This window comes from Passer montanus, unplaced genomic scaffold (genome assembly GCF_014805655.1).
Source record: "Passer montanus isolate IOZ18808 unplaced genomic scaffold, ASM1480565v1 scaffold10, whole genome shotgun sequence".
Taxonomy (NCBI): domain Eukaryota; kingdom Metazoa; phylum Chordata; class Aves; order Passeriformes; family Passeridae; genus Passer; species Passer montanus.
This window is the reverse complement of record NW_024356505.1, coordinates 34,390,312-34,412,775: the sequence shown is the minus strand read 5'-3', so window position 1 is coordinate 34,412,775 and position 22,464 is coordinate 34,390,312. Positions and strand designations below refer to the sequence as shown.

Genomic DNA, 22,464 nt, shown 5'->3' with positions numbered 1-22,464 from the left:
TAATGTCACAGGGCAGAAAAGCAAAAGGCAGAGGAAAGGAGACCATTTGAGGTTTTTTCTCCCAACATATGAACAGGCGTTAAAGTTAATGCACAAAATGATTATACTAAACTATAATGTGTAGTATAATTTTAATAAATAAAGTTTGCACTAATTAAAGCAGGGCTGGATATCTGCAATCACATAAGCAATAGGCTAAAAGAATTATACAATTAGGCTGTAAGCTCTCCACTGACATCTGATTTAACTTAAAGCTTGTGGACATCTGCAAATAGAAAAGACCTTGACAAATACACTTCTCATGGATTACTGTGTTAGTTTTTCTAAGTAAAAAGAACACAGCATGTTGTCAATCACTTGCAAATGCCAATGCATATCACTTTTATAACCGCTGTATTTTGACTATGTCAGTTTTAGTTAAGAAAGGAAAAAAGTCAATCATAGCAGGTTTGGAGACCAGAGGCAAAAAATAAAATGTAAAGAAACATGAACTTTGCATTCTTCATGGACACTTGCTTGTCTGCTATTTTTAGACAGAGATATTTCAATTCTTCCGCATAACAAAGCCTTGTCTTCCAGAAGGCAAACACGATTTGGTCTGACTCATGCCAGCACTGCTGAACAATTCCACAGAGATAATCTTTCTCTTTCATGGCCTGATAACTCAGCATGCTACCACAGTTCATCTTCCCATGTTTTCAAGTCTGAGTCTGTATTTCCTACGTATTTGTGCTATTTCTATAGGTTGTCTCATAAATTTTTTGCAGGTTTTTACCCACTTTAGATTAGATGGAGATAAACGCCACAAGCAAATAACAACTTTTCTTTCAATTGACATAAATGATCCCCAGCAGCCTCTAAGGTACAAAAGAAGGCAGGTCTTCACTCTGCTGCCATGGAAGTGAAGAGAAATGCATTCTATTTAACAATAGGGTAAGAGTCTTTCAAAATGCAAAAATTCTGGAAAAATGTCATCGTGTTCCAATACTGTTTTCAAGATGTGCTTCTTACTAAACCTTATCTTTAAGCATTATGGTACTGTAAGCACTAGAACACCAACTTCTACAGTAAATTTAATCTCAAACATAATTTTAAAGCACTTTCACTTTATGAGTTTTGAACTCTGAAACACTGTGATTCTTGTGCATTTAATCCCAAATTTAAGCACCATCAACACAGAAAACTAATTTTTTTGCTACATATACCAGAAAAGGATGCTAATAGATGCTTATTTTGCATGTCTCTCATTTAAAGGTAGCATTTGACAGGCAATCATCATGCAGATTTAAGACATGACATTAATTTCTGCAGCTGTTATTTAATGTTTATATTCATGAACATCATAAGGGCTCAATCCTATCACCCAATCAGATTATCTGGTTGAGGAAGACATTAAATGGCTTTCATTGAGCAACCCAAAAATGTCTTGCTTCTACACATGTCCAGTTGGAGCTTTTTCTTCTGATCACATCTATTGTTACAATTTTACTGAAACAAACACCTTACATTGTGCTATAAGTACAATAGATTGACGTTTATGCCGGTAGTTGCTTGAATAATGTCTTCATTTCAGGTCTTCATTTCTTGTCATTATCAACTATTTTAGACTCAGCACAATTTTTTGCCCTTTCCTGTTAAGTGGCAAGAGCTTTTTATAGATTGTGATTGTATTACTCAATAACTAAGTCAATTAAAAAATGCTGATGTTTATCTTTTTCTCTTTACTTATAATGCAGTTTTGCAATGCATATGGGAGATCATGACTAAGAAAATAACTGTACTTAGTCAGCTATTAGTAACATGAGAATGTATTTTTAAAGTGAGCTGCATTTGCTTACATCTTTCCAGTGAAGTATTCCCATTTTTCAGACTTTGCAAGGCAAAATGAAGTGGAGTTAAAGACTAATTTTTTTTATTTTTTTTTTAATGCATGGGGCAGAAGACACATGAGCAGGGATGCTCTTCCTTCAAAACTCTGTGTTTAAAACCAAATTCTTCTTTGTTACACATGGTGCTGAGCAGAGGGAAAGAACATAACAAGAGTCCTGCTCTTTTGTAAAAGGTTTTCCTTTTGAACAAACAGCACTTGCACTTGAAGTTGCCTAAAAGAAACTCTCTTCCCAAGGTTTCCACCATGGCTCAGTCAAGGAGTTTTCGTGCTGTGGCTGCCCAGCTGCTATTTACTTTTATCCTGAAGAAAAGGAATACTGAGGTTTGTCTTGATGTGTTCCTTTATAGTATCTGCTTAACAGATGTCTTATCATGGCATTATCTACAGTGCTAAGTTTCATCCATTAGATTTACAAATCTTTGGTCAGCATATCAGAGTCAGGCTTGGAGAAATGAAAATCATACAAAGATTTGGTCTGAATGACTTCTAAAGAAAAATATAATTGTTATTGTATGCGAAATGTACCCTTTTTTGTATAGAACAGTCAATCCAACCTTTGGCTATAGACAAAATCTACAGAGAGTTGCTTGGTCTTATGTCAGGTAATGTGAAGAATTGTTTGAGGTTTCATTAGGAATCATGACCCTGACACATCTGCTCACTGAAAAGTAGAAACCGACAGCTGCATGACTTCAAAGCACTTCCTCCATCAAACATACATATTTGCATCACCTCCTATTCCCATCTCTTCCAATATCCTTGCATTAGGAGATCACAGACAGAACAGCTGTTTCCAGTTAAGGCTCTCTTCATTTTTGCCACTGGAGCAACATCATTTACCCCATTTCACGAAGACCACAAAGGCCAAAAAAAGCAGAGCACATTCGTGGAGGGATAGAGTACGTGCAGTGACAAAACCCCACATCTGAGGAGAAGCAAAAAGTGGAGGAATACTTTCAGTGGAGTTTTGGAAGTTCACATAAGCACCAGGTATTTGAAAAGTCTCCAGGAACTCAAAAAGCATTCCTGCAACACTGTACTTGAAGAAAATGCAGCTTTTACTCCCAAATAAACTGGCTCTTCTGGTTGTCGGGGATGTGAAATCCAGAGTCAGAGATGCAGATGCTTCCATTAGCTGGGTTTTTCTTGTACTGATGTCCAGGTGACAGATTGTATTTTAAAACTAGTCTCCAGTGTAAGTTAACATTCCCCCTCAGAACACAAGAATTTCCAAGCTGTCTGAAAACCATCAGCCATGCTTATGGCACATGCTTTTATATTTATGTGATTAGCAATCTATGTAGCCTTTAATGTGGATAGAAGCCTTTGATTTTCAAACAGAAACATATTTGAAGCACATAAAAGAAACATTAAATGCACCTATAGGATCAAAACTTTGAAGCGGGATTATTAACTTTATATAGATTTACAATGATAGGCAAGCATTGTGTAATTTTCATTGTATGACCTTTGTGAGCTTTGGGGTGTGCTTTCTGTCTCTGATTTTTATAAACATAGAAATCCAAAACATGTAATACCAACAAATGAAAGCTTGAAGGTCTTAGAGATCTGCACAATACTGACCCAAAGAAGGGCGAAAACATCAGATCTTTTTAACAGATTTCACTGGTTTGACCTCTAAATTCAAGAATTACTGAACACAGCTATGAACACACCTATACCAAACTAGAGATTTTGCCTATTGCTTAATACAGACCCCTGAGCATCTTAAAGCTGAGAATAAATATTTAAATTATATCAATCCCAAACTAGAACTTTGGCTACAATAAAGCAGCAGCAGTCAAATTAAATGAACAGTGTAACATTAAAATCATATAATAGCTTATGCAAATTATCCAATTGATTCACAAAGATAACTCTGATTATATTATAGCCAAAGCTTTTTACCAAATTCGTTTTCAGGACTGTATTGGTATAGTTACATATATATAGTTGATTTCTCTCCTGCAGGCTGGTCTGTTTCTGGAGGACAACTCCTGGACCAAACAAACATCAAGGCACGGCAACATATGTTCTTTGTGACCAAGAACTAACTGTCTCTGATAGCTGAGAAGCCTTAAGGAACAGGATTACTCTTCTCTCCTACCAAAGATTATTATTCATCTATCATCACTGGCCCACTGCCTTGGAAAGAGTCAGGCTTTCTGCAGGGTTACTTCAAATCTATTACCTCTTGGAATACATTTAAATGCAAAATCTAACTTCTTGGATAGGAAAGAAACAAAATAACAATTTCATTTCAAATTCTTAAAGAATGCAGCTCACCCAAGAAGAAATACATATTACAGTTATAACTGTGCAGCTTCTCTTACATTTCCAGTGATTTTAGCAATGACTGATGGCAACCACAAGATCCCAGTCTCATCAATCAGATTTTGTGCCCAAATGACCTTTACATTACTACAGCTCAATTAGTGTCCAAGAAGAGATGCAATTTAAGGCATCTTATTGTCAGAATGAATGAAATGTGCTTACACTGAGGTAAGCTCAACTGCTTCCTTCAAAGGCAAGATCTTTCTAGTCAACAAGGCACAATAAAACATGTACATATAAGAAACAGTAGTTTCCCTCTTCTGCAGAGTAGTGCCATCTTAATTTAGCTCTATAAATGCTGTATTATTTACCACAAGCTCAGTGATTATAAAAGACGTACTGTGCCAGATTTAAAATTACTAAAATGTCAAATTATAAAGAAGCTATATTTAAAGACACATTAAGACTTTGTGTATGAGTAATGCAACCTTTCAGAGTTTGGATAAATTTAATTCTCTATGCTATAATTTCCTCTAGCATTTCAAGATGAAGTCATAGAAAATAATCAAATGCAATGATTAACGTGTTCCCAATGTATGTGTTTCTAAAACAAGGTTCTAAGCATTCATTTAGCATGAATTTATGAATACAATACAAGTTCTTTTCCTGACTGCAATTCAGCCACTCTGGATCATGATGGGAGGATTACTGGAAATACAGGTGTTACATCAAACTATACTCATGGCAAAACCAAAGAGATATGTACTCCCAATCCAACACATAAAATCATGAACACTGCAGATGCTTTCATATATCTCATTACATGTGCTTGAAAAGGAAATGTCAGTTGGAGAACAGTCACACAGAACTGTAGTAAGAGAGGAGTAAGATTGCTTTATCTGTTCCAACAAAGACTGCAACAGATTTTTAGTGAGAACCCAAACTACACTCCCCAGCAAGAAGACACACAAAGCAAAGGCCTTGTATGAAAAGCAGCTGAAGAGTGAATGGAAACCAAGCCTTGCTCTCCACATATCCAATCAAACAGCTGCCTCGTGTTAATAAAGACCAGTATCAATGGCACAATATTCAGAAATAATGTCTGTGAAGCTTAGCCTTAATGGAAAGTTTTGACTTCCTAGCGTCTTTATAAAGGAAATAAACAAGATATTAATAATAACAAATCCCTTCTCTGAAGCTATATAATGGTCTCTCCCATGGAGTACAATTGCTAGATATGCCAGTTCAAGTATTCTAAATTCAATTAAGGGCAGAAAAAATATGTTTGAGAGGACTACTGTTAACAGAATTATCAAAAATCACTCAAGCTATGTAATTAAAGTGGTGCAGCAGTGGAGGAAACTCATATGCAAGCATTCCCTAATGATGCAAGCACTGATTTTCCTTACTGATGAATCCTACAGAGACCTTTATAGTGCTAAGTAATGGAAGTCATGCAACTGTACATTTTAAAGTATTTGGCAACTAATAGCTAGACCCTATTTGCCACAACATAAGCTTACCCCCAAATCTAAACTGCTTTTTTTCTCCCCTCCTGAAATAGGAAAGAAGGACTTTCTCATCATGTAATATATATAAATATTAAAAAGCAAAGAAGCAGCACAGGAAAGACTTTTGTAAGACTTCACACAGCAGCATCAGCTGAATGTGAGAGTCAAAATTCACGTTAAACTGGACACATTCAACACATCTGTATACTGACCTATATGTGTTTGAGCCATAACATCAGCTAGTCTGTGTGCAGCACCACTGCCTCCACTTTGTGTGGAGGAGGAGGAAGTGGTTGATGTGGTAGAGCCGTGGATCGCTTGACTGATCCAATGTTCCATGTTTATACTCCCCTGGCTGGAGGTGGGAGTTCCCTGGGAGTCGCCCTGTACGGAGCCTTCGTCTTCTGAACCAGAAGAAGTATCTAGTAATTAAAAACAGCTTGTTAACTTGCAGTGCTTTGGGGTTTTCTTAACAGAAATAACTCGTATTCATATGAAAAATCTCAGGAAAGTGCCATGAATAAAATCTCAGGAAGGTAGGCAAACATAATGAGAAAACTGCAGCACTGAAAGCCCTGAAACTAAGTCAGTTTCTAACTGTGCACTTCTCCTGCTCTAAGGTCATGGCGTGTGTATTATTGTACAAAAAAAAAAGAGATAATTAAAGTATTCCTTTTTAATGTTAAACACAGAATCTTCTGAAGATCTCCAGCCAGCACAGAATATTTTAAAAAAACTTTCCCAAGGTCACTCCACAAAGTCTGTGAGACACTTTTCCAATTGTACAAAGTCCAATCCTCAGTGAAATGGGAGTCTCAGCCGGATTCAGTGAGTATGAGAAACATGAGATATGGGGTGTTTTCACAGTCTAGTAGATAAAAAAGTAGATAAACTTGAAAAGGAATGACACAACTAATTGCTAAGATAATGTTACATTACATTGTTAGGGAATAAACTAGAAATGTGAAAGGAGCTTAGACTGCCATAAAATATGACAAGCTGGCCATAGTTAGGTCCTTGTAAACCCAAAAGGACCAGTGCAAGCTAAGGTATCACCAAGGGCAAAGCAGTCATGTGAACTGTCCCTGTTGACTTTTCCACTACTCAGTTCACCTTCTCTTCAAACAAACCTCAGTTAAGCTCAGTGTGCATCAAATGACATTTCCATTACTGTCTATGCTGACAGATTAGCAGTTCCCAGCAGCACAAAGAACCACTTTTAAAATTCACATAAAAATAGAGAGATACTCACCTGGAGGTGTGTAGGCATCCATTGATGTTTGCACCACCAATGAACGTCGTTTTGAGGGCATGGGGACTGCCATTTTCCTTTCTTTATGTTTAGCAAGGGCTGCCTGCACTGCTTCTGTGTGGACATCTGGAAGGAAAGAGGTGTGAAGCCAGAGTTAGACAGAAAGGAGCTGTTCTCTGTGCATCCAGCAGACCTGGCACAGACTCTGCATGTGCCAGCTGGGCTGACAAGGCACGTCCCGTGATGGGAGGCCAGGAACACACAGAATCTCAGAGGAACTGCTGGAGTTCTCCTCTGTAGAAAAAGCAGCCACAGTGAAAAGTGCTGTACTAACAAACAAGCCCTTTGAGCTGTATGATATTCCCAGAACAGTGCTGCAGTATTTGAAGAGCAGGAACATCACTTCCCCAGGGCAAACCTCTGTTTAACCAGGGGCTGCTACTTCAGTGACCATTGCTGTTTGCAGTGGAACTGTGGTGTATTAACATTGGCCGTTTTTAAAATGGATAAGCTTTCCAATTTACAGAGAAGTCACACAGAGTAAGTGAACAAGAACATTTTCTTGAAGGGTAAAAGGTATATAAAATGCCACAACAGAAATGGCAACAGGTCCCTCATTCCCAAATCCTTCTCCTGCCACTGTCACTTAGCATTATTCATAGAAATTTAAGTGCTATGTAGGGCTGGCCTGAGGTGGAATGAGGAAAAAAACACCCTAAGCACAGATGTGGTGCTTTGCAGGCAGGTGCTGCACACAGCTCACACCAGTCCACTCCACAGTACCCAACAGATCCCTTCTCCTTGGGGAGGTGAACAGCTTCTCTACCTTCCCCATGTATTTAAAGCTGCCTGTCTCCCAGAGTCTTTTGAAAAAGGCCATTTATCATGGCTAAAAGATGTGAGTGACTTTTTGATAATGACTTTGTTTTAAGCACCATTCTTTAATTACTACCTAACTACATATTTAAATAAGTCTGCTTTTAGTTTACTACCTTGCACTGTCTGCATATTTCAATGGAATTGGGACATATATTCATGTGAGGTGAGGGCATGCAAAAGACATGGCAGCCAACAGGAGTTTCTTGTGGGTAAAGAAGTTGCCACATATATTGATTGTGTGACATCTTGCCTTTTAACCAGTTGACACTGGCCAGCTGTAGAAAATACAGCAATTTGTGTGATAGTTTAGCTGTTCCCATTTGTGGATCAGGAGCACAGTGAATCAGGTCTAATCCATAGTGATCCCACTTGTGCTGCTGCTGCATCTCCTGGAAGACCATCCTCACAGGCTGGGTTGGCAGCACAGTGTCATTATCCTGCTCTGTATGGATGTGAACAGGCAATGTGCCTCAAGAAAAGCAACAGGAAAGAGAAGAGTACCTATATATGTGTGTGATTACATACATACATATATATGTGTATATATGTGTATATATATATACGTATATAAAGCATTGGTTGAATCACATTTATGTAATTTGTGAGTAACAACCTGGAAGGATGACTAGAAGTATTTGATGATAAGCTGCTGATAAGCTGCAGTGTCTCATTTCCAGTAATGCTATTTCCTATCTTTCGCCAGGGTTTAAGCACCTCTCAGTAGAAATACAACAGGGAAGAGTAAGAAAAAGAGCATTAACAGCTGCTTCTGTGAGTTACTTTCTTTTCTTTTGTTTTAAACCATGAAGACGATGAGAATATCAGCAAAGAAAAGCAAACAGCAAAGCTGTAAAACTGTTCTCAAAAGATAAAAGAGCCGTGCAGCTGATGGACCAAAATGAAGGAGGAACCAATACTATCATCAACCCAGAGAACAATTTCTCTCCTGTCATTATTTTTAAGCTTAAAGTTTAAGGTCTTTCTTATAATTAAAAGCTGATGAAAAGTTTATGTGAAAAGTATCAGAAAATTTATGTGAAAAGTATCACACTATGAAAAAAAAGAATATAAGTCTTACCTAACAGCATGACCCCAAGATAAATTCCTACCTGCTCACTTCACACCAATGTCAGTAAGGTACACAGGACTGAACATGCTCCCTAATAGTTTCTTATCTGTTAAAAAGGGAAAATTCTTGGTTTTCCTTCAAAGGATAGCAATTAGATATCAAGCAGTAAAAAAAAAAAAAAAAGAGCTTTCCCTCTAAAAAACCTCAACTAAGACTCTGCAGCAATTTTTGAAAGAGAAATTTTGGAAGAAAATAACTTTTGCTGATCAATACAGGAGGGACTATTTTTATGTTATTGTACACAGAATTGTGTTTTAACTGTGTCAGGAGGGAGAAGAAATTCTGCCAAAAATTTTTGAAGGAGGACAGCTGACAGAAAATCATTAAAATGCTTAGTGACAACTGGATGCTGAATCAGAACTTGTGAATTCTTTGATTTCCTTTTTGATGCTGTTTTGATATAAGAAGGTAGACTCATCAGCTTAATTAAAAACACTCTGCAGGGTTTTAATTTTCAAATGAGTCCACAGGAGCCCAGAAATTGAATTGTTTTCCTAATAAGGTACATTCTTGATGTGTTTATTTGTAATGGGCTACCATGGAATAAACCACACTATAGATAGCTAAAAAAACCAAACCCAAAACCTCACAGGAAAGCAAAACAATGTCAAAAACAAGAAACTGAATAAACAAGAGGGAAGCTGACTGGGAGGAAGGAACATACACACCTGCTTCCAGCCTGGCCTGCAAGCTCAATTATTTAGAAGGCATTACTCAGATTATGGAGGCTACCAAAAAACCCTGGGACACATGTCTAGAAAATGCTGAGGACAGATAATCCAGAGATGGTCCAGGGAGCATCAACAAGAGTTTACAGGGTTTTAGGGTGAGTGGAATAAAATGTAGCTTAAACAGTCAAGCTTGGGTGAAGAATCTTTTCACAATGTTCTCTCTCAGGAATAAAATTTTTGGCTAAAAAAAGTTTCTCTAGGCACATAAAGAATGGCTAAGAATTGGGTAAAGAAAGAATAACAGCTGATGCAGAATGTATGTTCTTCCTTTTGAATGAAAGCCTATTGGTGGGTTCTGAAGATGCTCTTAACCTGTCTGGACAGCCTTGTACAGAGGGGATTTGGTTAAGCTATGAACAGCCTTCGAGCCCTTCATGCCTCAGGACCAAGACCCAAACACTGAGAAATCAGAGAGATGAGGGAAAGACAGAGTGATACTTCAGAATTACACTTGAGAGCAACTCATGGGTTATCTATCCTGTAACCACAGCACGACAGAAACAGTAAGGAGGTTTGTTCCCAGCAAATATCAGCTTCAGATATGCACTTTGCACACTTTGCTTTTCCCTAGGTTTTAGCTTTGCTTTTCTGGTCTACAAACCAACTTTGCTTATGTAGCTCAAGGAACGTTAACCAAAATGCAGCTAATAATCTCTTACTCTACTGTCATGAAGCATAGATTTAAATCCAAGTTGAAACATACAATCATCCATACAATATACCAGCATCCCTGGTAATCTGCTTCTCATGAATTTGAACAGGAGTGTGGTAGCTCTTTCCCTTGGTCAAAGATGGGCCATGGTGCCCATCCTATTTTATGTAACTCACTGCTTCCTCAAAGCTGTCCTTTACAGCTACTGAAAAAATACAAGGAGACTTGCAACAGGAATTTATACAACAGGAACTGGATGCTCCTTATTCTCTAAAGAAAGGAAACCACATTTGCAATCCACACTGGGACAAAGTCAGAAGACATATGCAAATTCCTTTGGGACAGGAAACTGCTATCCCCCCAAACCCCATCATCACAAAGCAGTTTGTATTCTCCATACATCCCACACAGCATCAGCAGGAACATCACATTAGAATTTCAAACAATCTCTGGTAGGGTGATGCCCCTGTCTTGCAGGTCTGATAGAAGTGTCTGAATTCCTTCTCAATCTACCCTGGCATGCTCAGACTAACTGAACTCATCACACTGTGATTGAGTATTGCTGTAAAACACAGACTTCTCATTAATTTTTCCTGAAAAATTTGTTCAAGTATGAAAACTTGGTCCAGAAACAACACACAGAAATGCCTGTGTTAAAAAAAAAAATCATTAAAAGAACAATTCTTCTGTCTTTCCTTATAGTGTTGCTGTAATTTCTCACCTACTATAAACTTCTGATAGCGTTTCAAACAGAAATATACCTTGATGTAATTGCACTCAAGCCTTCTGAGTGGAAGGCTTTTACTAAGTGAAAAAATCATGCTTTTAGGTGAAATGTTCTTTTATGTAACATTCTAACTACACTGTTATAGCTGATAAAATGACTCCAGATCCTGACCCTTCAAAGCCCTCCTGTAGGTAAAAAAATAATTTTACTCTTCCCACCTGGCTTTCCCACAAGAATGTCTTACAGAAAATCCAGTGCACAGAGTAAAATATCATTACCTCTGTCTAGAGTAGTGGGAAGTAAGGCATAGTTTTAGCTTGGCCAACCACACATTGAAACCAATTTGTGTCTTTGTACTCAAAGAATCAATAAATGGGAAAGAGCAAAGCACCAAGCTTGGGAAAGCTCACTTTTTTATTTGTTGCTTAACACCAATCAACCTAGTGCTCAGCATTCAACCTGACATATTTCTTATGGGCTGCAAACTGCAGACACAACAGCTCTGTCCCCAGTCTTTTCCCTGTTGCATTTAAGCATTTTTACTTGTTTATTCTCTTTCTTTACCTTCTATGACGGGACAGAAAGGGCAAGCATACTTTTGGGAATAAAGTCAGTAAGTGAAATAGGAAGGAAGTGGAACTGTAAAAACAAGCAGGTGGTAGAAAGAAAGTTTCCTTTCAAAGAGTTAATGATCTGTTATTATACAATATGAGATGAGGTCTCAAAACCAAGGGCAGAGCATTTAAAACTGGCACAGAGAATGAGGGTCTGCAAGTTCAGACTTCCAGAGTGATGACCTATGGCTTTGGCCAATGAGCTCCATAACCAGAAACTCTCCACTGTTGCAAATTCCTCATGCCATCAGCAGGATGAATTGCCCAGCTTTCCTGGGAGGTGCTCTGCTGAGTGCAGTCACTCTTTTCATCTGGTTTATCTCATAACTTGGCACAAGGGTGTGCTCCTAGCTTAACTGGAAAGGCTTACAAAAAGAAGCCAACCTCACTAAAACAGACATTACTGCACAGACACAGCTGGCTATGGACACCCTTCTCAAAAAGGGGTAATTGAGTAACAGAAGATAGGGACAAAGCAGTATGGACTGCTGATAGGTGGGCAGTGGTCAAAGGTCAAATGCCCAGAAATACAGAAATAAACACTGTTCATTTCAGACTGCTTGTACTTTTGACTCCTTGTTCACAGCATTCTCTAACCATTTATTCCATATGCCGTCCTGAAATCTTTTTAGGGGGGACACTACAAATTTTTTATTTAGTCAGAAGTTGAGCTGGATGGCTTGAACTGGCTCTGGGATAATATAAGTCTCTTTGGAACTTTTCACGAAGCCTTTTTGGGGGAACATACTTTCTCTCTTCCTTGCACAAATATATACACCTACTTAGAACAAGTGGAGACTTCCCTCTATGACAAGTTGCCCTCTCCTATTCATTTCCTTTGGGGAAGAGAGTATGTATGATCCTTTTAGGCTCAGCTGTCTCCACAAGCAAATCAGTCTTCTTTTCCTGAAGCAAAAAACAATTGTTGTGTGATGAACAAGGCCAGCCATTTCCTGCGCCACATGTGGAGCCCTGCTGCAGCATTTCATGTTTCTCTGCAGATGCTAGAAGAGCACTCTTCCAAAGAATGCATTTTCATTTGGCATGGAGCATAATCCTGACTCATCCTACCCCTTCCACCCCATGAACAGGGATGCCCATTCCTTACTTAGTCCTGAGAGAGTGTCCTTTAAAGCTCTGAATTGCAACTAAGACATTTGAAATATGCTGCAAATTCCTAGTCCTCCTAAAGACCTTTGAAGATTTTAGCAAATTCGCTTGTTCCTTTTTCTTTAGATCTTCTATTTTAAAAGAACAAAAACCTATTCAACAAATTACAGTTGCATTTTTCCTCAAGGTGGAGGGCTTATTAGGGTTTTTTTCCCTTACATAAATTTAACTTGCCTCAGTAGCTTCCTTTATTCGATATTAGCTGCATTTGCTCCATAGGCATGTCAAACACTCAAAATACTGTAAGCAAAGCAATACCTCCTCAGAGATCAGGGATCTGGGTAGGAGCTCTGCACAGATCACAGAACAGGGTGCTCCTCCCACGGCCAGCAACAGCTACATTAAAAAATTCCACATTATAAAACTGTTCCTCACAGCCCTTGCATAAAATGCCTCAGCACACAAAAGAACAACATTATCTTTTGTACTTAAATCAGGTCTTGCCATTGTGTGTCAAGTAGCTCTCCTGCATCTCATATACCATGCAGCCCTGTCTCTTTTTGAGACAAGAAATTAAACTGGCTGTAGATAGGAGTCGTGCATTGCTGGAATCGAGATTTTAGAATCTATTTCTGCCTCTGTTTCTGATAAAATATATTCCTTCTTCTAGTTTTGCTTATGTTTTCAGTTTTCCAGGAATTATAAAGCCTTCATATGCAATCACCAGCAGTTTAAGAAACACGAATATCAAAAAACAAGCTGTTGCCTAATTTTTTCTGTACAGATGCAGAATTACCTAATTTCCAGGAATTATAAAGCCTTCATATGCAATCACCAGCAGTTTAAGAAACACAAATATGAAATAACAAGCTGTTACCTAATTTTTTTTCTGCACAGATGCAGAATTACCTAACAGAGTCCCTACCATCTTCTGCAGCCTGGCTTGCCTGTTGTGAGGTATTGGTACTACTTCCATCCCTCCTTTCAGGGGACCTACTCCTGAAAGAATAAAACTGCCTGGAGATAAACCTAGTTGTGATCTCAACTCATCCATCTCTTCTGTTTCTTCCTTTTGGCTCATGTAATTGCAATTCTCATTCCTCTCCCCTGAAATATTTCTTCTTTTTTTTTTTTTCTTGTTTTGAGCTAGCTATTGGAAACAATCTTTATGCCCTTGCATTAGTAGCCAATTCCTGGTAACATGATGGATGACACAACTGGGAGTAAGACAGGCTTAAGGCCTGAGAAGGTTTAGAGTCCTTGCTTGTTACAACTAACTCACTCAGAGAATGGCAGATTATCAAGATCAAGAAGGCTGATGCTCTGCTGTAATGAGCTGAGAATACCAAAGGATTTTTAATTAGAGGTTGTTTAGGCACATATAATACGTAGTTATGTCTCATTTATTTTGCAGTAGAGGATCAGCCCTGAAGTCAGACATTTAACAAATAAGTAAAACCACAAATAAATCTCTGTCATAGGGAAGCAAGAATCTGGGATGGCATCAAGGAAAACAGCTGGAAGAACAGACAGAGAAGCTAATGGAAGCAAGGCCATTTTCTGCTGCGTAAACAGAGTGCCAAGAGAATAATCAAAACAATTTCTAGTTATTACAGGGAAACAGCTGATACTATAGGAAAATGGCATTATCAAAGGTGAATTTTGGATTAAAATTCTGGATAAGACAATGATAAGTATAGCAATTGTATGCTACATAATTATACACAGAGAAGGTTGGAAATTGCTGTCTTACAGGAAACCAGTAGTTGAAAGCATGAAAGTTGCTTCTGAGTTTAATCAGACCTTTGTCAGAGCTACCATGGAGACAAAGGAAACACTGAGAATTCATTTCCTAATAAGCAGCCTGTAAATACTCTGAATAGAGATAACTTGGTAGCTACATTTATTGGAAATGCAATCAGGACATGCTAAATAGGGTGAAACATGGTAAATGTGGTACCATCAGAACAGATTACAGTTGGGTTTTGTCTTTTCATTGTCCTGGCTGACATCACTGGGTTATTTTCAGGCAGATACAGGGCAAGTGATTTCATAAAAATTCTGCTGTGTTCATCCAACACAGATCAGTCCCTTGGAAATCATCTCCCCCCTGGGAATGTGAAAGTGAGTGCATACAACAACAGAGCTTTGCTGGGGGTGATGCCATGATGAAGCAGTCTCAGAATACTTTCACAGTCTCTCTGGATATTAAGATAGGAAAGCACATGGCCCAAACAGTGGGACACCTAATTTCTCTCCATCTGGAAGCAGGTGTGCTATTAATTCTGAAATATGGCATTCACAACAGTCAACACATGATTGAATGCAAGAACAGCTGCTCTAAGATAACTTTCATTTATAGGAGGGCTATGGAGGGCTAACAGAAATAAACTGTTGCTTACCTTTCAAAAAACAATTTAGGTGTGCAAGTTTCAGCCTTTGGGATATTTAAGCTATATGTATTAGGCCTCTGCCTTTATCAGGAACTGGGGATACATGGAGACTCAAGGGAAACTTCTGCTGTCTTTTCATAAATTTGGGCCTGAGTTTTGTTGATCTGTATCATTTTTGGCAGTTAAAAGTCAGTGGTTTAGAAAAGATGTGCATTCCCATGAATAAGCCACTGGAAAAGGCTTGGCTTTTCAGGGATGCTGGTGCAGGAAGCTGCTCCTTGCCCTCCCTGAAGGGCTGTGCCATCCTTCAGCCAATGCTGAGCATCTCCTGCGCATCTCCCATCCCCACCTGCTGCACACATGCACAAACCAGATGGTTTGGTATGTTCTCAGGTGGTCAGAAAGCTAAACTCCAAGGAAGAGAAGCATGGCTGTCATCTCCCACTTTGGCTGGCACAGCAGAAATCCATAATTCTGGGTGGAAGGAAGAGAGGAGCTGAACACGTGGCTGGGAAAGCTGCATGGGCAGGATGTGAAACACAGAGCTCACATGCTGGAAACAGAGGACACCAAAACAACATACTGAACTCTCTCTGACTCCACAGCTGGCCTTGCATAGTTTTTGCTTTAATTTGGATTCTTCAGGTATTATAGTAAAGTTAATTTTAAAATGTTTTTCTCAAAACTCTGTTTTAAAATTGTATTAACTCTACTCATAAGTGAAATAAATCCTCCATATGCAGGTCTCCCATTAATAATTTCCATCCCTCCATTTATTTATTATCCCATTTGTAATGCACTCTGGAAGTCAGCTTCACACAGTGATCTCATCTCAGGCCCCCTTACTATGCAATCTGAACTAAACTAACTTTATATTTGTTTCTCTCTGGAGATCCTCAAAAAATTTTTCTCAAGAGCTCTATACTTATCCTCACAAACTTTTTCTGCTGGGTCAAAAGCAAGGATGTGGTCAAATAAATTACATATTTGCCAGCATTTTTCTTCAACTTCTTTTTTTGTCCTGATTGAGTTCCAGCTTGAAATTTGTAAGCAAGATAAATCAGATAGGAGATTAATTAATTTCTGAATAAGTCTGTTTACAGCTAGGTTAATGACTTCAAATTAACTTCTACAAGTAACCCCACTCAAATTTAGGGTTAAAATATTATTTGTTTTATGATCAGTCACATGAACATTTATATACAGTCCCATGATAGTGAGCACATTAAACACATTTTCCTTTCTCCTTATTCTTTGGAGAAATGTGAAATGATGAGGACTCAGTAAAAATGATTCCTCAAATCTTCCCATTCCATTCTTTAGCATGAACAACTCTCATAATGTCATTGTACAATTATTTTTTGTCAGTTTTGGCAGGATTGCAAAACTACATCTTGAAAATCCTTTCAAAACCACAAAATATAAGTTACCTGCATATTTTCAAATCACCACAAGGTAAGCTGTAAAGGCACAAAATGTGACCAACCTGTGTTAGGGTTCATGCACACACCTACCCCATGGTAAATGGGAACAAATACATGGTGAGGCACGTACTGAAGCTCCTGGAGCAGAGCAGCTCAGCTAAGAAAGGTCTGGTGCCAGGATCTCTAGGACTTGGGTCTACAGAGAATGTTCTTTCATTCCTAATTATCATATTTCAAATGAGTCTCAAACCTGGCCTGGGATGATTTGTTCTGAAGTTTAACAATTTGATGCTCATATAAATGTTTTTGTCCTTTCCCCTTTGAACACCAGAGTGGGAAAGGTGGCTCAGGAATTTGAGCTGTGAGAGGTGTAGTTAGGATGCATTTCTTTGGCAGTACCTCCAAGAATCTCCTATATTAAGATGTCTTTTAAAAGAAGTGCTGCGTGCACTTGGAAAATGGGCTGTTCCCTGCAGTGGTGGGATCTCTGGGGCAGGGGCTGGCAGCTCTCCAAGGATGGTGCACCAGACCAATTTTTTCTTTCTCACCTCCACCACCTAAATTATGGGGAAAAACATCACCAGAAGTGCCAGAAGGGAGGTACTGTCCCAGCTGGGAGTGCAGGTACCACAGCCACCCTACAGCCCATACCCTTCCTCCATGCTACCAGCTGAGGGATGTTGATTCCACTAATGGCATTTCTCAAACCACTCCATTTCCAGCTCCCAGCTCTGTGCTCACCTTCTGCTGTGCCTTTTAAAACCTGTCCACTGAGTCCATGCAGTGCATGTGCTCTCATTGGCTGGTCTTACTTCTAGGACACCATGCATCTCCAGACACAGAGGCAGCACAATGCCACTTATGCTGCTACTTCCCACACCATTCCTGACATCTGCAAAACTCAGAGCTCATTGGTCTCACTTCTCTTAAGGATTACACTGCTCCAGGCAGTGCTCTGGTCATCTTCAAGGCCTATTACAAAGTTCATGAGAAACAAGAGACTTGATAACCTTGGTCCAACCCATTTGTCCCATCCTTATCTCATCAGAGGAGAATTCTGGTGCAGTAGAAATCTTAGAGACACTATCTCATGCCTAACACATCCATGTACCTTTGAATATATTACACCACATTCCCTAGTAATTAGTGTTGCTCTCTTTTTTTAGTTTTTTCATTTTATTGGTGCACATTTTTTGTGTTATCCATTCTGGTTCTAGGTGGGTTTTTATCACTGACAAGTGTGGAAACAGTAAAAGCCAGGTCCTGCCACACAAGAAGGTGCTCTGGTTTTGAGTATTGGGATGGAGAACTCAAGCTTCTTGCTTTGGCCTCATCTAAAGGCCAAAGGGTGTCCTTTTGGGGAAGTGGAAGTTGGAAAGGACCTGATGTTTAATCTCCTGTGTGATGATCACCCAGCTGAGGGAGGATAACACACTTGTTCTCCAGAAAGCTGCTGAAGGTCTCTGACGGAGAGCTGCTCTCTGAACCCCACAGATCATGACCGGCTGGAAAACAAAGAACTGGGGGAGATTTACGGTGACCAAGAGCACAATTTCTGATGCCAAGGTCCTGCCCAGTTGCCCACAGGCTCTGTCACCTGGCAGAGCCCCAGCAGCTGCTGCTGTACTGCACTGCAGCCTTTACGTGGCAGCAGAGCCCAGCTCAGCTCCGGCCACCACAACGGTCACCACAGGGCTACACTGCACAGGGGTTTTTAAGCACCAAAAAGACCATTCTTCCAAAAGCAAGACAGCTGATATGATGGCATTTTAAATAGAGCAGAATGCAGCCACTGCTACCAGTGAGCAAACAGGGCCCCCAGTATGGAGGGACAACAGCTCTGCAAATGTCAGTCTTCAACTCAGTTAATTCAGACAGCACGGCAGCGGTGTGAGAGCTGGGCTCTTCAGGCTACCCCCTGCCTAATCCACCACATAATTCCCATCTCCTTATCTCAACACACCATTCCAAACCCATGGATCTGCAGCTTCCAAAATACCTGAGGAACCTAGTTCCTAAATGGCACCAAGGCAACAAAAGCTGTGTGGCCAGCTGCAGCTACGTCTCCATGTCCATTATTCACTCAAGCTCCAGTCTGAGCTTGACTCTGCAGTCCCATCAGCAGGCCAAGCCCAATGCTGACATCTATTCCACATGCAGAGTGCTGGGCAAGCCAGCATTCCCCTGCCTGGAAATCCACTGGGCCAGAAAAGCCTCTTGGCAGAAGTTACTGATCCAGCCTACAGCAGCATTTGGCTTCAGTGTCATCTCGAGCCCCCAGATAATGTTATAGCACAAGCACTGGATGAAGAATGGCAGTTGCTAAGAGAAAAGCATTGCCATGATCTACACTTGGCAAGCCTTGCCAAACACCGTTTCCAAATGTGGAAATACTAAGATTTTTTTAAAAATCCATAGTAAACAAATCAAGGAATGCTTTTGGATTAATATCAGCTAAACTATTTGTCACATTTGTATAAAGTAAATAATATTGCTTCACCCTGCACTAATTCAGTTACTACACTTTATAGCATTTTCTATTTCTTTAGACATCTGAAAAATGATCAAAGCTGACATTTTGAAACATAGTGGTTTCAGGCTCCATTCCTGTATAAAAGGAAGCAGCCAGGAAATTTTAAACCTTTTTGGTTTTAAAGAATTAGACTAAATTTCCAATGCAGGCTGAATTCAGAAATCCAATTATCTTGAAACAAAAAAATATCCCAGAAACATTTAGGAAAAAAAACAGTGTCCACAAACTCAACTGTCAATTTTATTTGGAATATAAAATCATAGAATGCAGGTTTTCAAAATTATAGTGCTGAAAAATTTGGTTACAACATTAATGAAATAATAATAATAATAAAGACTGAAATAAGAAAACAGGTAGGGATTAAAAATGTCACAGTTTGACATTCTGCATAATACAAGAGAATAAGTTGAAGGTGATATTAGTGGCAGCAATGATTTTGAGTCTCCAAAGAGAGTTCATTAAACAATCTTTGCTGACATCTAAATCCACATAAAAAGCAAAGGCATGGAAGGAGAACTGGAGGACTTTCAGAATCTTAGACTTCCAATTAGGAAAACCTTACCAAGAAGAGGCAGAAAAGGACTTTGATCAGAGCTGGAATAGGAAATTTATTTGGAGATGTTAATTGAAATAAACTGTGCAAAAACACTAAGGAAGGGAAATGTTTTCCTAGATGTGAATTCCTTATTGGTTAAAGAGTGTGTATTCATTTTGTTTTGGGCTTTTTCCAAGTAGATGTGCCAAATATGATAACAAACACTCAATCTGGGTAACAGCTAGGATCTAACAATCACAATGTGATCAGAGCAGAGATGCTGAAGTATTAAGCACAGCAAAACAACAAGCCAAACAAAGACTTCTACCTGAAGCAAATCTGAAGCTGAAAACATGATAACCAGAATTAAATCTGACTTGCAAGTTTGAAGCCTACAGTAATAACTGAGTAATTAAGAGACCAAGAAAGAAACAGGCTTCTGATCTCACAAGGGCAGGACACAGAAGGGGAGGACATAGTTCAGAATTGTTTGTTTGTTTGTTTTTCCCAGGGTGGAAAATTGCACTGTATCTTAGCAAAGCTCCTCTGAAAGTAAATTTGAAGATGATCAGATAACTTTTAAAAATTGAAATGTATACTTATATTTACTTTTACTGACATTAGCTACATTTGGTTTTCTTTTGAGTGAGTGAAGGTGCAGGAATTGTTCAAACCAGTTTGCAGGAGAGCTCATTGCCTTGCTGAAGAGTCATGCTATACAGCAACCAAGCTAGGAATTCAAAGCCTTGACAGAAGTCCCCAAAACACTGTCAAGCTGCTCAGTTTTAACAGTGAGGACATTTTCAGAACAGCAAGATCTGAATTTATAGTATAGTCCTGACTCTCCTAAAGTGAGACTCCTGCACTAATAACAGCCCTTTACACTGAATTCCTTATTTTCTTCTCAGAAATGAAGTTTGTGCCTTTATTATACACACACACACATACATATATATGTGTATATATATATTTATAATTACCACTTGCCCCATCCCTAAGACAGGACCTCATTTACCATTTCACTGAACAAATGCCTTCCTTTTAAGGCAGCAACTGAAACCAAGAGGCAGCAACGCCAATTCAGAGCACTCCTGGGGTCTCAGAAGAGGCACACAATGAAGACATGCAGGATGTCTCCTTTTGCCCATCCCCAAACATCTTCATGTGCAAATGGCAGACACAGCTCAAGCAGACAACTTTCAACTCACAGTTAAATGCACATGTTTTTAACACAACTGCTCTGGCGAGTCACAGCTTGGAGATTTGAGGACCATGTGTTGAACACCCGCAAATTAGACAAGTTCAGGAATAGTATTTTTTTACCTATTTAAAAACTGGGTAGAAATCAGACCATTTATAGTGTAATGTTGGAGAAGCTTCTAGGAGCTTATATATCAAGGAATTATTATGCAGATACCACAACCATTATTCAACAGAAAATTGGCAACATCTACAGTATGAACCCAGGGTTTCTGAGGGGAGGAGGGAGTTTTAAAAATTTATCAGAATGGTCTGGACACACATGAGCTTTCTCTGCCACATTTATCATTTAATTTTCCTTTAAATGGGACTGGCAAGCTCTTTGACTAATGGAATGAACCAGAGATATGTTACAAAAGGTTTAATAAGGAGTTCTCCACAATTTTCCAGTTGTGTCAGCACAATGAATCTGACTACATCCAGCAAGAGGCATCTCTCAAACACAATCCAGAGCCTCACAGTCAAATTTATTCTCCTAAAGACCCTCCACAGACCCTGGCTTCTGACTCTCAGCTCACCAGGGTCTCTCTGCCACAAAGGTTGGTGGGTGCTGCTGTCTATGGCTCCAATATTCTGCCTAATTACACCTTCAAAGGTAGGAGTAAAGAAGTTTCAGAGCTCACTTTTCCTTTATGGAGTCACAGAATTGTTAAGGTTGGAAAAGACAATATTATCCAGACCAACCCTCAACCCAGCACCTCTGTGTTCACTACTCAACCACATCCCCAAGTGCCACATCCACATGCTTTTTGAACACTTTGAGGGATGATCATTCCACCTCCTCCCTGGGCAGCCTGTTCCAATGGTTGACAACTCTTCTGGTGAAGAAATTTTTCCTAGTATCCAATCTTAAACCTCCCCTGGCACAACTCGAGGCCATTTTCTCTTGTCCTGTCTCTTGTTACTTGTGAGGAGAGGCTGAACCCCACCTGTCTCCAGTTTCCTTTCAGAGAGTTGTAGAGAGTGATAAGGTCTCCCCAGAGCCTCCATTTCTCCAGGGCAAACACCTCCAGCTCCCTCAGCTGCTCGTCATAAGACTTGTGCTCCAGACCCTTTGCCAGTTTCACTGCCCCTCTCTGAACATGCTCCAACACCTCAATGTCTTTCTTGTTGTGAGAAGCCATTATAAACCAGTTTTAAACCAATCACCTCCTTTACTTTGTGTGATATCTGGAGCAGTATCATGAAGAAAGTTGAATCCCATTCACTTGGAAATGAGTTATTACCCTTCTGTTCAGCTCTGAAATTAATTTTATCTTCCTTTAATCAGTGCTTCTATTTAGGGCATAATGATGTTCCCAACTTGCTATACTGCAAATTAAATATTTTTCTTATAGTATTACCAAACTAGAATCAGTACAGTAAAATGCAGCTGTGTCACAGAACCACAGACTGGAGTAGGTCAGCAGGAACCTCTGGAGACCATCCAGTCCAACTCCCTGCTCTAGGCAGGGTCATCTACAGCACACTGGGCTTGGGGCCACATCCAGTGGGGTTTTTAATAGCTCCAAGAATGGAGACACAACAACTTCTCTTGGTAACCTGTGCC

At 39.4% G+C, this 22,464-nt stretch overlaps 1 protein-coding gene across 5 annotated transcripts in view; it reads right to left on the bottom strand.

Annotated features, from left to right (window-relative positions):
- DIP2C (disco interacting protein 2 homolog C) overlaps positions 1 to 22,464 on the bottom strand; it is a 310,372-nt gene that overhangs the window by 107,264 nt on the left and 180,644 nt on the right. For all 5 annotated transcript variants that reach the window (XM_039707449.1, XM_039707465.1, XM_039707457.1 and 2 more), the window contains 2 exons: positions 6,929 to 7,054; positions 5,889 to 6,098 (listed from right to left, as the gene is read on the bottom strand). In XM_039707449.1, coding sequence (XP_039563383.1) covers positions 5,889 to 6,098; positions 6,929 to 7,054 — 336 coding nt within the window. The remainder of the gene's footprint in view (positions 1 to 5,888; positions 6,099 to 6,928; positions 7,055 to 22,464) is intronic.